This window comes from Balaenoptera borealis, assembly GCF_965194805.1.
Source record: "Balaenoptera borealis genome assembly, chromosome: 3".
In the NCBI taxonomy this organism is placed as follows: Eukaryota; Metazoa; Chordata; class Mammalia; order Artiodactyla; family Balaenopteridae; genus Balaenoptera; species Balaenoptera borealis.
Window position 1 is genome coordinate 10,683,783 of NC_138866.1, and position 12,846 is coordinate 10,696,628.

At 51.1% G+C, this 12,846-nt stretch overlaps 1 protein-coding gene and 1 pseudogene across 4 annotated transcripts in view; one reads left to right on the forward strand and one right to left on the reverse strand.

The window, feature by feature from the left end:
* LOC309625277 (regulatory factor X-associated protein pseudogene) overlaps positions 1 to 12,846 on the reverse strand; it is a 228,078-nt pseudogene that overhangs the window by 204,470 nt on the left and 10,762 nt on the right. The window lies entirely within an intron of this gene.
* Positions 1 to 12,846, forward strand: part of PRIMA1 (proline rich membrane anchor 1) — a 61,894-nt gene that overhangs the window by 586 nt on the left and 48,462 nt on the right. For all 3 annotated transcript variants that reach the window (XM_082384625.1, XM_082384627.1, XM_082384626.1), the window contains exons 2-3: positions 366 to 489; positions 7,431 to 7,566. In XM_082384625.1, the coding sequence (XP_082240751.1) occupies positions 397 to 489; positions 7,431 to 7,566 (229 nt within the window). In that variant the 5' untranslated portion in view covers positions 366 to 396. The remainder of the gene's footprint in view (positions 1 to 365; positions 490 to 7,430; positions 7,567 to 12,846) is intronic.

Sequence of the window (12,846 nt, forward strand, 5' to 3'; positions counted from 1 at the left end):
CCCGCCGGGTTTGAAGTGTGCTGACAGTGGGAGAGAGTTGTGCATGGCTGTTTCCGGGGAGGTGCACGGGGCTCGGTAAGCGTGCTTGGCTGTTTCTGGAGGTGTGCATGGGGCCAGGGTTTGCGCGCAGGATTCCGGGGGCGTGCACCACGACGGACTGTAAGTTCTTGGATGCCGGCCCCCGTGAGTGTGCATGAAGGGTCAGCGAGGATGCAAGCTGGAATGAAAGGCCAGGCTTGTTTGACGAGGGTGCGCCAGGGTGCGGGGCGGGCCCGCCCAACCTGGACTGCTACGTGTGTGTGCGGGTGCGCAACCACGATGGTGCCAGCGGCGCCCGCCTGACCCGAGCTTTGCTCCCCTGACAGTTCGCCCCGGGAGCGGGTGCCGCGGGCCGAGATGCTCCTCCGGGACCTGGTGCTGCGCCGTGGCTACTGCTGGCCCTCACTGCTGCTGCACTGCGCGCTCCACCCGCTCTGGGGCTTCGTGCAGGTGAGCGGTGGCGCGGGCTGCGCGCGCCCGAGGACCTCCTGGTCAGGACCGGGTAGGGGGTGGTTGTCACTTCACTCCCACGACCCTGGCTTCCTGCAGTCGCCCCTCTGATTGGTCCTGGGAAGAGTTGAGGAAAAGAAAGGATGCATACTCTCGCCCTGAAAAGATAAGAAACTCCGGAAGGAGGCTTCGGTCCTGGCCTGCTGAGGCCTGCAGGACAGCGCCTTGGAACTGAAAGGGCTGAGGGAATGCCTTCTTGATGATAATATTCTATTGCAAAAATGCAGACAACAAAACCTTAGAGCTTTTACAAACCTAAAAAGAAAAATGATACCAAGAATATACCTTCTTTATTTCCCATCAGAGCCACTAGTAAACTTCATATTAGCCTTCTTAAACTGGACTTCAACACAGAAGGGGTTGTTTCTTGTAGGTGGTAGAGTTGAGGATGTGGACAGATTTTGCGAGGGGGCCACTGGTGGGGGAATGTAAGAAGGAGCTGTCCATCTATAAGGACTGCCTGCGGCTGGAGTCTTCACCCTGGGCCCCCCAGTCCCCAGGGCAGAGACCAGGTAGCCACCAACTCGAGGGACCTGTGTTAGGGTCAAAGAGATGGTAAGACGGGATGGTGCCTAGTCCCTCCCAGAATGCACACAGTCAGCAGTACAGTGGAATGGTGAAGAGGTGGACTTTGGTGTCAGCTCTGAATTTTGAGCCCCAGCTCTGCCCCTTACCAGCTGGGGGACTTCAGACAGTGCGCTTAACCTCTCTGGGCTCTGGTTTCTTCTTCCTCACTGTGCTATTATAAGTACTTGATAAGATAAAGATTACTTAGCGCAGCTCCTGAACCATAATAAACACTAAATAGTAGCTGTTGCTGCCATTATTGATGGTAGTAATAGTAACGTCACTCATCTATCTGGCTAGCCAGGTACTCTGTTGATTGCTACGTAGTCTGATCAACAATTTTGAATTGTTTTGATCGGCATTTTTACCATTTCAGTCATTGAAATACCCACTCTGGGGTATTTGCAACTTCATGTCCCTCTGGTGGCATTTTGGGGCTTGGGGACTATTCAGATAGTTGCCCTGAGTAGGAGGTGACAGTCTAGAGAAGATGGGATTGAGCAACACAGCTTGCCAGGCTGCCAAGGTTCATGAGCTGTCCCAAGTGATGGGGCGTTGCTGGGAACCAGGGTGGTCAGTCCTGCTTGTATGATAGCGCTGGTGACCCCTGGAGAGAACCAGGGGCTCTAATGCTGGAACCAGCCAGCTGGGGGGAGAGCTCGAGTAGGGGAGGGGCATACCCCCCTCCTGCAGCGCCAGGCCCATCTTCTGCTCTCTTTCCTGGCTTGCCTCTGTGTCACTCACAATTGTTTTCCTTTCGGAATTGACAGCTTTGTTTAATGTGTGAAATGGCACTTATTAAACCCAGCTGGGCCTCCTCGGGATTCAGAATTTTGTCACTTCTAAACACTTAGAAGTGGTTAGGGTGGTTTGGGACCAGTTTCTCTTGTTCAACTTTTAGCTGAACCTCAGGTGTTAAGCTCACTTCCTTTTTGTATTCATTTGTTTACAATTTTCCCTCTTCTGGGAGACTTTTTCAGCTAGTACGGAGAGCAACATGATGATGTTGTTAATCTCCAAGAACTGGAATTTTCTGCAGGAACTAGCAGGATAGAAACAGCAGATCCACCACCTCCCTACCCACTCCCACCACCAAAAGAAAGGATTTTGTAAAGTAGCTTCGTGTTTTAGCAGTGTTCTTGAGCCAGGCGGTACTCACACAAGCAAGTGTGTGTGTGAGTTTGTGTGTGTGTATTTCAGATGCCGTTACTCAATACAAATCAATTTTTGTGAAAATCAATTAGAAAAGAAATCCTCCAGACAAGAAGAATGGGTAAAATCTTGGCTGGAGGAGCTGGAAAGATTAATCTACAAATGATAAGGACTGAGAAGTCAAGGGAAAAGGGGCTTTGGAAGGAATGGATTTGGTTTTTGAGCAAAAGAGCTGAAACCAGGAGAAGAGAGGGGAGAAGAGGAAAAATCAAAGTGCACAAAGCCATGTGTTTCCCTTTAAGTGGAGAGAGTATCATTTGTCACGTCATAGGAGTTTCTTGAATATAAAGAAATCTATCTGTGCTTTCATGAGCTTTTTGCCAGAAGAATCCCTCTAAGTCGTAAACATCTGGAAGGGTGAGACCAGCACAATAACTGGTGAAGCAAGAGGTCTGTGGTCCCTCAAAGCACCGGGTTCCAACCTTGAGATCAGCCCAGAGCCTCTGGCTGCTGCCTGGATAATAAGAAACTTAATCATTACAGTCAGATGACATTAAATAGCCACAAGGTTGGTGGGGGCGCTCTTTAGGCTCTTCCCTTTTTTCCTTCATGTGTCTGGAATTGAGATTTTGAGCTTTTGTGATTTAGGGTTCTTCTAAGTTCACTTCCAGATGAGTCCTTTTTTTTTTTTTTTTTTGCAAGTGAAGAGGATGACAGGCTGGCGAATTTATTAGGTGTGACAGGAGTGTGTCTCATCAAGTTACTGTGGTGCTGGCCTGTCTCGATAAAAGATACCAGAAGCCATCATCCTTGTGGGCGCCCCCCTAAAGCAATCGTCATGGAGACAGGCTCTGATCCGGGCCTGTGGGTCTCTGTGTGGCAATGAGGAGCCATCCCAGACCCAAGCGATGAAGCCATTACAGCTTCACTTATTTAGTCAGCTGCATTTATTGGGCACCTACTGTTTGCCAGGTTTCCCCGTGTTAAGTGCAAGGGATCTAAGGATCCCTGCCTTCATGGCATTGACAGTCTAGCACTGGAGAGATTGTTAGACAAGTCATAATAGGCAAGAGTACTCAGTAGGAGCAAATAGCTTAGAAACAGGAGCTTGTGGAAGATTCAGAGAAACCTCGCAGATGCAGTGCTTCAGCTGAGACATGAACAAGGAGAAATCAGGAGTCAGGATGCTAGCGTGAGTGAAGTGTCCAGGCGGTGGAGGGAGCAGCCCCGAGGTGGGAGGAGAGGGCAAGGCATTGGAAGAACGCAGGTGAGGCCTCTGTTGTAAGCCACTAACATCGTGTCTTACAGTTTGGACTTGATCCTGAGGGCTCTGGGGACTGTGGAAAGTTTTAAGAAAGAGGCGATACAATCTCAGATTGGCATTTTAGAAATCTCAGTCCAGCTCCAGCACAAAGTTTGGATTCAGGGAGGGGGCGAGGCAAGGGGCACAGGGGCTGGTGAGAGTAGGGTTGCCAGATTCAGCAAATAAAAATACAGGTGGTCCAGTTAAATTTTCAGATGAACAATGGTTCGTTCTTGAGCATTAAGTATATCCCATACAATATTTGGGACATATTTGTACTTAACAAATGTTGTTGTTTCTCTGAAACTTTACAGGGGTGTCCTGTATTTTATCTGGCAACCCTAGGAGAGAGGCAGAGCTACCCAGTGGAGGTGTGATGGTGTCCTGGTTTAGGGCTGTAGCACTGGGAGTGAGGCGAGGTGGATGGATTCAAGGACTATTTAGGAGGACTGGGCCAGAGAGCTACACTGGTTGGCCAGAAGTGGGAAGTGGCTGCCATAGCACCATGTCCCCCAGACCACAGTGCCAGGGACCAAATCCAGGTGAGTGCAGGACCTCTCTGTGCCTCAGGATTCTGGCCCCAGGAGAACGCTGCAGAGCAGGGACAGGAAGGCAGGAGGTGGCACAACTGGAATAAAAAGTGTTCACAGGAAGTCGCGATACCGGCTTTAGGCGGGTCATTGACCTCTCTGGGCCTCTGCTCCTTCTTGGCCAAGTCTAGCTAAGAGCAAGTGACTTCAGGGGCAAGTTTCTTCTCCTTGTAAGACTCCCCAGGATGTAAACCAACCAAGCCAGGCCTTGAGACAAGCTCGTGGTACTGAGATTTCCTCTCTGCTGGTCTAAACACAACACTGCCGACCCGCAGAACCCCAAAGTGGACCCGGAGCTGGGGGATGGGGTAGATCCCATGTTTCTCCACCGCTTGGCAGACAATCCATATTTTTACTGAGCACCAGCGGAACGCCGGGCCCTGTGCAACTTTGGTGGATCACTTAGCCTTGCCAAGCCTGTCGTCCCAGCCAGTAAGTGTGGATGACAAGAGCTACCTCTCTTGATTATCCTCATGGCGAGAGGAGAGCCTGTTTCCCATGACTGACACACAGTAGGGCTCAGGAAGTCACACTTGGTCAGGATTGATAAAGCACAGTCCCACCCACCTTTCTGCTCCAAGATGCTCACAACTTAGTGTGGGAGGACATTAGCAGTGGGAAAGGTGCCCCAAAGGGGAGGGTTTACGAGGTGAAGAGGCAGCACTGGGCAGCTGGGTCTAATCTGGGGGGGGCGTGGGGTTCAGGACAGCTTGCCTGGGAAAGCCATGTAAGAGCTGGCTTTGAAGGATGCATAGAAGTTGGCAAGTGGATAAAGGACCTGTGTAACCAGCTGTCAGTCTAGGGAGGCTCAGCGGCCACAGGCCTGCACTGGACCAAACCAGTGAGGAGCCCGAGGGGTCCCCGCCTCGGGGAGAAGGACAGCCCGCCCAGGCTGGCTAATTTTCTGATGACCTTTGGGTAAACAGTTGTGCCCGCTCACATTTCAGTGGGACCGTTATACGAGAGACCACAGATGTTTAACACACAGTGTGTGCCTTCACTTCCCCCACTTCAGCCTTGAAACTTGGCCCTGGTTTCCCTGCCTGTAATTTCATCACATTAAGCACTCTTATACGTATGTGCCCTTACAGCCTCTCACGAAAATAGGTCATTGTGTTGGGCCAGGTTAAAGAAACGTGCTCCCCTTGAACGCTCTTGCATAAATTGCACCTTGGAGAGTGGGAAAGTAATTGCTTTGGCAATGGCATTGCTTGAAGTTTGCACACTTGGTAGAGTTCAGCGGAGAAGCAATCTCAGAGGCCAGCCGTTGGGAGAAGGGAGATTTTGAGCAACCGCCATGGTCTTAGAAGGTCAGAATCCAGATGGTGATGGGAGGGCTGACAACTACGCTGGGGGAGAAGCCAGTGGATTTGCCATGACGTCTAAGGAGTTAATCATCTCCGTAAAATAACAGAAAAGGCTCACTGTCTGAGGATATGCTCTTCCCGGCGGGAGGTAAGATTGCCTTCCAGAGTTTGAAATGCAGTCAGTGGTCCTTTAAAAACACTAAAAGGTGGTGAGCAGGAGCTTCGTGGCCTCGTCAATATTAAGTCAGGGCTGTAAATCAGTCCACCACCTGCTGCCATTCCGGTAGCCGTTACCCATCCTGTTCACATCTGCCAAGTGGCAAGGGAGCAGCCGAGCCTTGCTGGCTCTCTCCACGGGCCTGGAACACGTGCAGCAAAGGGTCTGCACTGGCCTCCACAGACAGGCCTTCCGTGGCTGGTTGCAGGGAGATTGGGGTTCTGGGTTTCTACTCACTGGAGATGACAGCCAGAGAAATGAACTGTGGGCATCACTGAAGTAGGGGGTGACCACCAACTCTTCCTTCATGTCTTTACATCAGCTGTTCTCTGGACAGGCAGAAAATGCTAGGTTCAAAGATTTATGGCATTCTGCCATAGAGAGGGATGCTGGCAGTTGGTCTAAGCCAGCCATTCTCTCACTGGCTACACATTAGAAGCTTAACCTGGGATGCTTCAACAAAATACGCATGCACAGCTCCACCTGTAGAAATTCTGACTTAACTGGCGTGGGAAAAGCTCAAGCATGAGTTTTTTTTAAAGCTGCCTGGAGATTCTAATGTGCAAGAAGGGCTGGGAACCGCTGGGTGAACACAACCCACTTTTGCTCCCCTTTTTAGTTTACAGATGGGGAAAGTGGGACTGGTGTTGAAAGAACACCAGCCCAGGAATCAAGAGGTGTGGATTCTGGTGAATTCCAGGCATTTCCTTAGGTGTTATGATGGCGAGAGAAAAAAATAAAAGGCCTGACCCCTGACCCCATAGACCTTAGAGTCCAGTGGTAAATAGGCGGCTGAGCTAGGTAAACACCCCAATGTAGATTTCTGCCACACAGAGTGAAATCCGGTGCCAGGAGAACCTGTAAATTGGACATCTGACCTGGTCGGGGGGGGGTCAGAGACGCTTCCCTGAGGAGGTGAGAGCCAAGCTGAGTAATGGGTAAAGCAGAGGGAAAGGTGTCGGAGAAGATTCCAGGCCACTGGAGCAGCGTGCTCAAAGGGAGGGAGCATGACCAGGGGCCAGGCACTGGCAGGAGGGCTTCGAGAGCAGAGCAGGAGGGGAGGGGCGCCCTCCGGCAGAGCCCTGTGGCCCCGTGATTCCCCTGAGCTGTGGGTGAGCATCTGGGCATGGCGGGGGGGTGGGTGCAGGCAGTGGGTCAGGTGTGTTTCCCACAAGGCCACTCGGGTGGCTCGTGGATCACACTGGGAAGGTTGTTCTGCTCCCCTTCGTCACGTGCGCCGCCAGAGCAGAGGCCTGGCCGGGTAAGGTTCCTCCCCCAAGATGGGGGGACCTTGGCCCAGAGTGGACATAGAGAGACCATCAGGAACTGTGGCCGGAGAGGAGGCGAGGGCTTGGTCCTGCACCGTAGCCGGGCAGATGGGAGAAGCGGTTAGGTCAGGTTACGCAGAAGGTAAAATCAGTGCCCTGTCACCATCTGGGTGTGAGAACCTCAGGCGGCCACTTCTTTTGCCTGGGCCTCAGTTTCCTCATTTGCACGATGGGGAGATTCTAGAAGCCTCTCATGAATGCCCAAGCCAACTGCCCCAGTCCCACAGAGCTGGAAATACAACCTAGGTCTCCATCCCTGCCAGGCCAGCCCCGCATAACACTGTTCCCTGTGAACCAGCCCAGCTTCTGGCTCTTCTTCCTGCCTAGGTCTGGAGGGGTGGGTGGGCCGCGGTGGTCCCGTTTGGGCTCCCAGTTGCCGCATCGGCTTCTCTCGGGCGCCCGTGCCCATTCCTGCAGGTGACGCACGGGGAGCCCCGGAAGTCCTGCTCCAAGGTGACCGACAGCTGTCAACACATCTGCCAGTGCCGGCCCCCGCCCCCGCTGCCCCCGCCCCCGCCGCCCCCGCCGCCGCCCCGACTCCTCTCCGCCCCAGGTAAGTAAAGGCTCAGCCCTGGTTCCGGTTTCTCTTCGCGTTTTCTGGGGCCCAGGAAGGACCTGGGAAGCAGGTTCCCGGGAAGCCAGGAAGCAGAGGGCAGCCTTGCTTCCTTTGTAATTTTCCACTGGCCGAGCAGGAGGGAAGCCAAGACCCAACTTTTCCCTGCAGTCTGCAAAACGCCTTTCCCACGGAATGTTCCTGTGAGATGGAGAAAGATGTTTCTCCATTGGTTAATCAGATAAAAGTCAATCTCCATTTGATGAGTGGCTCTGCCTGGACTGTTCCGAAGGCCAGACCTTGAAGGGGGGCAGCCATGGGCGCTGGTCTGAAATACCCCTCCCGTGAGCATGGTTTCATTTTTTGATTTTAATTCATGTGTAAGGGAGCAATTAGTATAGAACCGAAGTGGAGGCTCTGAGAGCAAAGTTACACGGGTGCCGTTCAGCTATTTGCAGCGAGTTCTGTTACACACACACACCCGCATCCCCTCCCCCGCCCCGGTCACTTGTTCTCCTTGATTTCATCTCTGAACAATTTGATTGCAAACAAAGGAGTGTTTCTTTAGCCAGAAATGGCTTCAGTCCTGACCCGTAGGGGTTAAGTTCCCTGCTTACAATTGCCAGTTGATAAGGTCTCTAACAAGAGATTCTGTATTTTGGTTTGATCACTCAAGTTGCAGCCTATAGAATGCCCAAGCTCATGTGTGGATCCACCTCATTAAACACATCTCCGTTGAGTTACTTGGGGCATATTTTAAATAACTTTGACGAGGCTTATTCTCTGGTAAGCCGTGTTTCCAAGCTTGCGGTGTGCAGGCAGGGATGCAGTGTTCTGGTGGAATCTTTTGCAGTTCACGTGTGTTTCTGCACTTTGTCTGCTAGGCCCCCACCTGTCTCCATTCTTCCCTGACACCCGTGGCTCAGTGCTTCTCAAAGTGTGGCCCTCAGCATCACCTGAAGCATTCGTTTTAAAGTGCAGCTGCACAGGGCCACTTCAACCCACTAAGTCAGAGCCTTTGGGGTGGGACTTAGGAAGTGGCATCCTAACAAGTTCTGAGATGATTCAAGTGCAAGTTAAAGTCAAGGAGCTCAGCCTACCAGGCCCTCTGCTCCAGGCCTCTGCAGGATCCTGCCCTCCCAAGATTCTCACCCTCCTCCTCTCTCCTGAAGGAACCCCTGGGCTGTACTGTGGGGCCCCGCCTCAGGCCCCTGGCCCCTCACTCCCTTCCCTTCCATGAACTTCCTTCTCCCTCCGCTATTCAAGCTCCAGGCCCGTGCTGCTTCCAGGTGTGTTTGTACCTGATGGATCCACATCCGCCAGTTACAGTCTGTTCAGTTCATCCTATGCGAACCGAGCATCTGTGCCAGACAGAGACCTGAAAGACCATTCTGGTCTCTGGGATCTCTCGGCCTCAAGGAAGGCCTTCTGTCAGCAACCCACAAAAAGTGACCTGAGAGAGCACAGAAATTGTTCTCCAGGTGCACTGGAAATCCTTGAGTAGTTGGGCCAAACTACAGCCACAGTAAACAGCAACATTGACTTGGGTCTTCATAATAAATGGAATCGTTCTAGGTCATTGAAGGGGCGGTGGGGAAAGCGCATCCAGGCAGAAGCAACAGCAAGAGCAGAGGCTTGGAGGTGTGACTCTATGGGACTTCTCATGGGAGGTCCAAGCCCCTCAGACTGTGAAGGGCCTTGTGTGCCTGGCCGAGTAGATCACATTTCATCCTGTGAATCGTTGTTTGCCAAACATTCACCTATCCAAATACCTCCTGTTGTTTGCCTTATTTTTTTTTTCTTTAAACAGACTCACTTTTGTGTTTATACAAATTAATCTCCAAAGAAAACTTTAATAACTACCATCAGTGAAAAACCAGAATCACTTGCGTAAGTAGAAGGTGACCATAAAAACAAATGCAAACAAACCAGTGTTTTAAAGTTCTAGCCTGTCGTGGAAAGTTCTGAGCTCGAGGCCTTCTTTCTTTCTGCTAAAAAGGGAGCGCAGCAGGTGGTAGAGGGGTGGCAGAGCTGTAGGAGCCCCGTGCAGAGATATTTCTCAAGAAAGAAATCAGAAGGTTTGTGAGAGGATCAAAAGGGGCCTAAGTTTCTTGTTCTATGTTTCTGTGTGTCTGAGCACCAGGTCCACGTGTCATCCAAAACCAGCTTACTTGCTGCAGGGACACGTGTCCCATCCTTTAGGAAACTCTGCTCTGGGCAGCGATGAGCCCACGAAGGTATTAAGCAAAGAAGTGACACGATCCCACATCGTCCGCTTCAGAGTCAACTTTCCTGACAATGTGGAGGGTGGATTGGGGTGAGCTGCCCGACTGGGGTAAAGAGGGGACCACTGAGATACTTCAGGCCCCAGACCACCCACGAAGGCCTGAAGCCAGGTGGGGGGCTGTGGAGAAGGGGAGGCGGGTGGCGGTGCCAGGTGTGAGGGGACAGAGGCCTCCTGTGAGCTTGAGGCCTGAGGGCACTTCCAGGTTAGAGGACAGCAGGTGTAGTTTGATTCTATGGTAGGACTTTTTCAGTTACAAGTAGCAGAAACCCATCTTGAAGTGGTTTAAGTGATGCAAAAACTAGAGAGAGATGTTCGTTTTTTGGCTCATGTATTGGAATATTCCAGCAGCAGGTCTTATATGATGATGGTACTGGGTTTCCGTCTCCATCTCTCTCTTCTGATTTCTCCTGGGTCACCTTTTCTCTCGGGCAGGCCCAGTCTCTGTGGCTCCAGGCTCCAGGATTCCATCAACCTTACAGTTAGTAATCTCCCTACAAGGAGAGCTTCTCTTTCTCAATCATTCAACTAAAGACCCGGGGCTGACTTTCACTAGACCAGCTTGAGTCACACGTCCATCCTTGGACCAATCATGATGGCCTACGAGATGGAATGTGCTGATTGGTCAGGCCTGGGCCATGTGACCACGGTCGACAGTTGAGTTTTATGGATAGAGGTTAAGAGGGTGGTGGCTTCTGAAAGGAAAATCCAGGTAGAGGGGTTGTAACCCAAGGATGAGGACGTGGACACTGGGCAGGAGGACAGCGGATGCACCCCACAGCCATGGGGTTCCGGGCAGATTAGACCAGTGGCAGAGAATGTGTTTTGTACACTGTCTTGGTCCTCACTGAGCTCAGCCCAGAACCCCGCACACGAGTACTGCCCGGTCAGACAGCTATGGCCACATCCACGACTTCTGCCTGTTCTTTAATCCCTGAGGAATTAGCCTCTCCCAGAGGGCACGGGGCTTCAGCAGGTGTGCACGGAGCTCCCCAGGTGCTGGCAGGGGCTTGGAAGTCAGCTATGAGCAAGAGAGGAGCAGCTCCTGCCCACAGGGAGCTCACGGTCCAGTGGTCCATCATCTGCAGAGGGTGTGCCTAGGAGTGTCCTTTCCTGCCATCTTTCTGGATACACTGGCTCCAGGCACATGCCAGCCTTTGCTCCTTTGGTAATCAGATGTGCCTGCATCCCTGCCGCTCACAAGGGCTTCTGATTTACCTGGTAAACGTTTGCCGAGTGTCTGCTCTGTGTCCAGCCCTGTGTTGGGTGCACTGGAGGCCCACGGAGAGTTGTTCTCAATGGCGGGGCCCGGGTAATGAAAAGACTGAGAACACGGCATAAGAGGTCGAGACCCTGAGCCTGGGTTGGTGTGCTAGCCCTGCCACTTCCTCTGCGTGATTATAAGAGGGATGGTAAACTTTTTTTTTTTTTAATTTTTATTTTATACTGGACTATAGTTGATTTACAATGTTGTGTTAGTTTCAGGTGTACAGCAAAGTGAATTAGTCATACATATACATATATCTATTCTTTTTCAGATTCTCTTCCCATATACGTTATTATAGAATATTGAGTAGAGTTCCCTGTGCTATACAGTAGGTCCTTGTTGATTATCTATTTTATATATGGTAGTGTGTATATGTTAATCCCAACCTCCCAATTTATCCTTCCCCCGCAGCCTTTCGCCTTTGGTAACCAGAAGTTTGTTTTCTATGTCTGTGAGCCTATTTCCAGTTTGTAAATAAGTTCATTTACATCATTTTTTTAGATTCCACATATAAGTGATATCATGTGATATTTGTCTTTCTCTGTCTGACTTACTTCACTTAGTATGATAATCTGTAGGTCCATCCATGTTGCTGCACATGGCATTATTTCATTCTTTTTTATGGCCGAGTAATATTCCACTGTATATGTGTACCACATCTTCTTCATGCATTCATCTGTTGATGGGCATTTAGGTTGCTTCCATGTCTTGGCTATTGTAAATAATGCTGCAGTGAACATTGGGGTGCATGTATCTTTTCAAATTATGGTTTTCTTCAGATATATGCCCAGGAGTGGGATTGCAGGATCATATGGTATGTCTATTTTTAGTTTTTTAAGGAATCTCCATACTTCTCCATAGTGGCTGTACCAATTTACATTCCCACCAACAGTGTAGGAGGGTTGCAATAGGGCTGGTAAACTTAAGCCTGAGTTTTAGGCGTGAGGTTTTCACCCACCAATGGGGTTGACTGGAGGATTCATGTTAGCGGCAAGCGCTTTCGAAAACTGGACCGGTATCCACTGCTGCTAACCATTGTGTGAAAATCATTCTGATAAAGAGCAGCCTCTGAGTGTTAGACTTAGGGAAAAAAGAGGTGCTTTGGGGGAAAGGTATTTAGTTCCAAAAAGGGCAGGAAGGGAGGATCAGGACAACGTGAGAGAATTTCCAAGTAGACCTTGGATAGGCAGGAGCACAGGGAGGCCGGACAGTCCGTGGAGGGGCTGAAGCAAAGGCCCGGAGTTCGGAGCCCGAGGATCAGGCAGGAGGTGCCCTGCTGCAGGAATGTCCTTCTGCAGGAGTGTAGACTTCGGTACATATGTCAGGGGTAGAGGGAGAAAGAGGACACAGGGAAACCTCTGTACCTACTCACACAGACCTGTAAAGTCGCCTGTAAAAGGAAGGGCCAGAAACATTTGCCAGAATTGTTGGGTATCCTCCCTGTGGCCAGGCAGGCCTCCCTCTTCATCCAAACAGCACCTGCTGCTGCCCTGCTGCTCCAGGCTACCAACGTATCCCGGGTTGGCCGGGACTCTCCTGGTTTTAGCCCTGAAAGCCTGGCATCCCGGGAAACCCTGTAGTCCTGGGCAAACTGGGATGGTGGGTCACCTACTGCTGGGCCACCCTTCTGGCAGTGGCAACGTGGTTTTTCAATTTATTTCTTCTGTTTTATTTTGTTTTACTGTGAAACTTTCAAGAGCACTGTCCCCTCACCCCCCGCCTCCAGCTC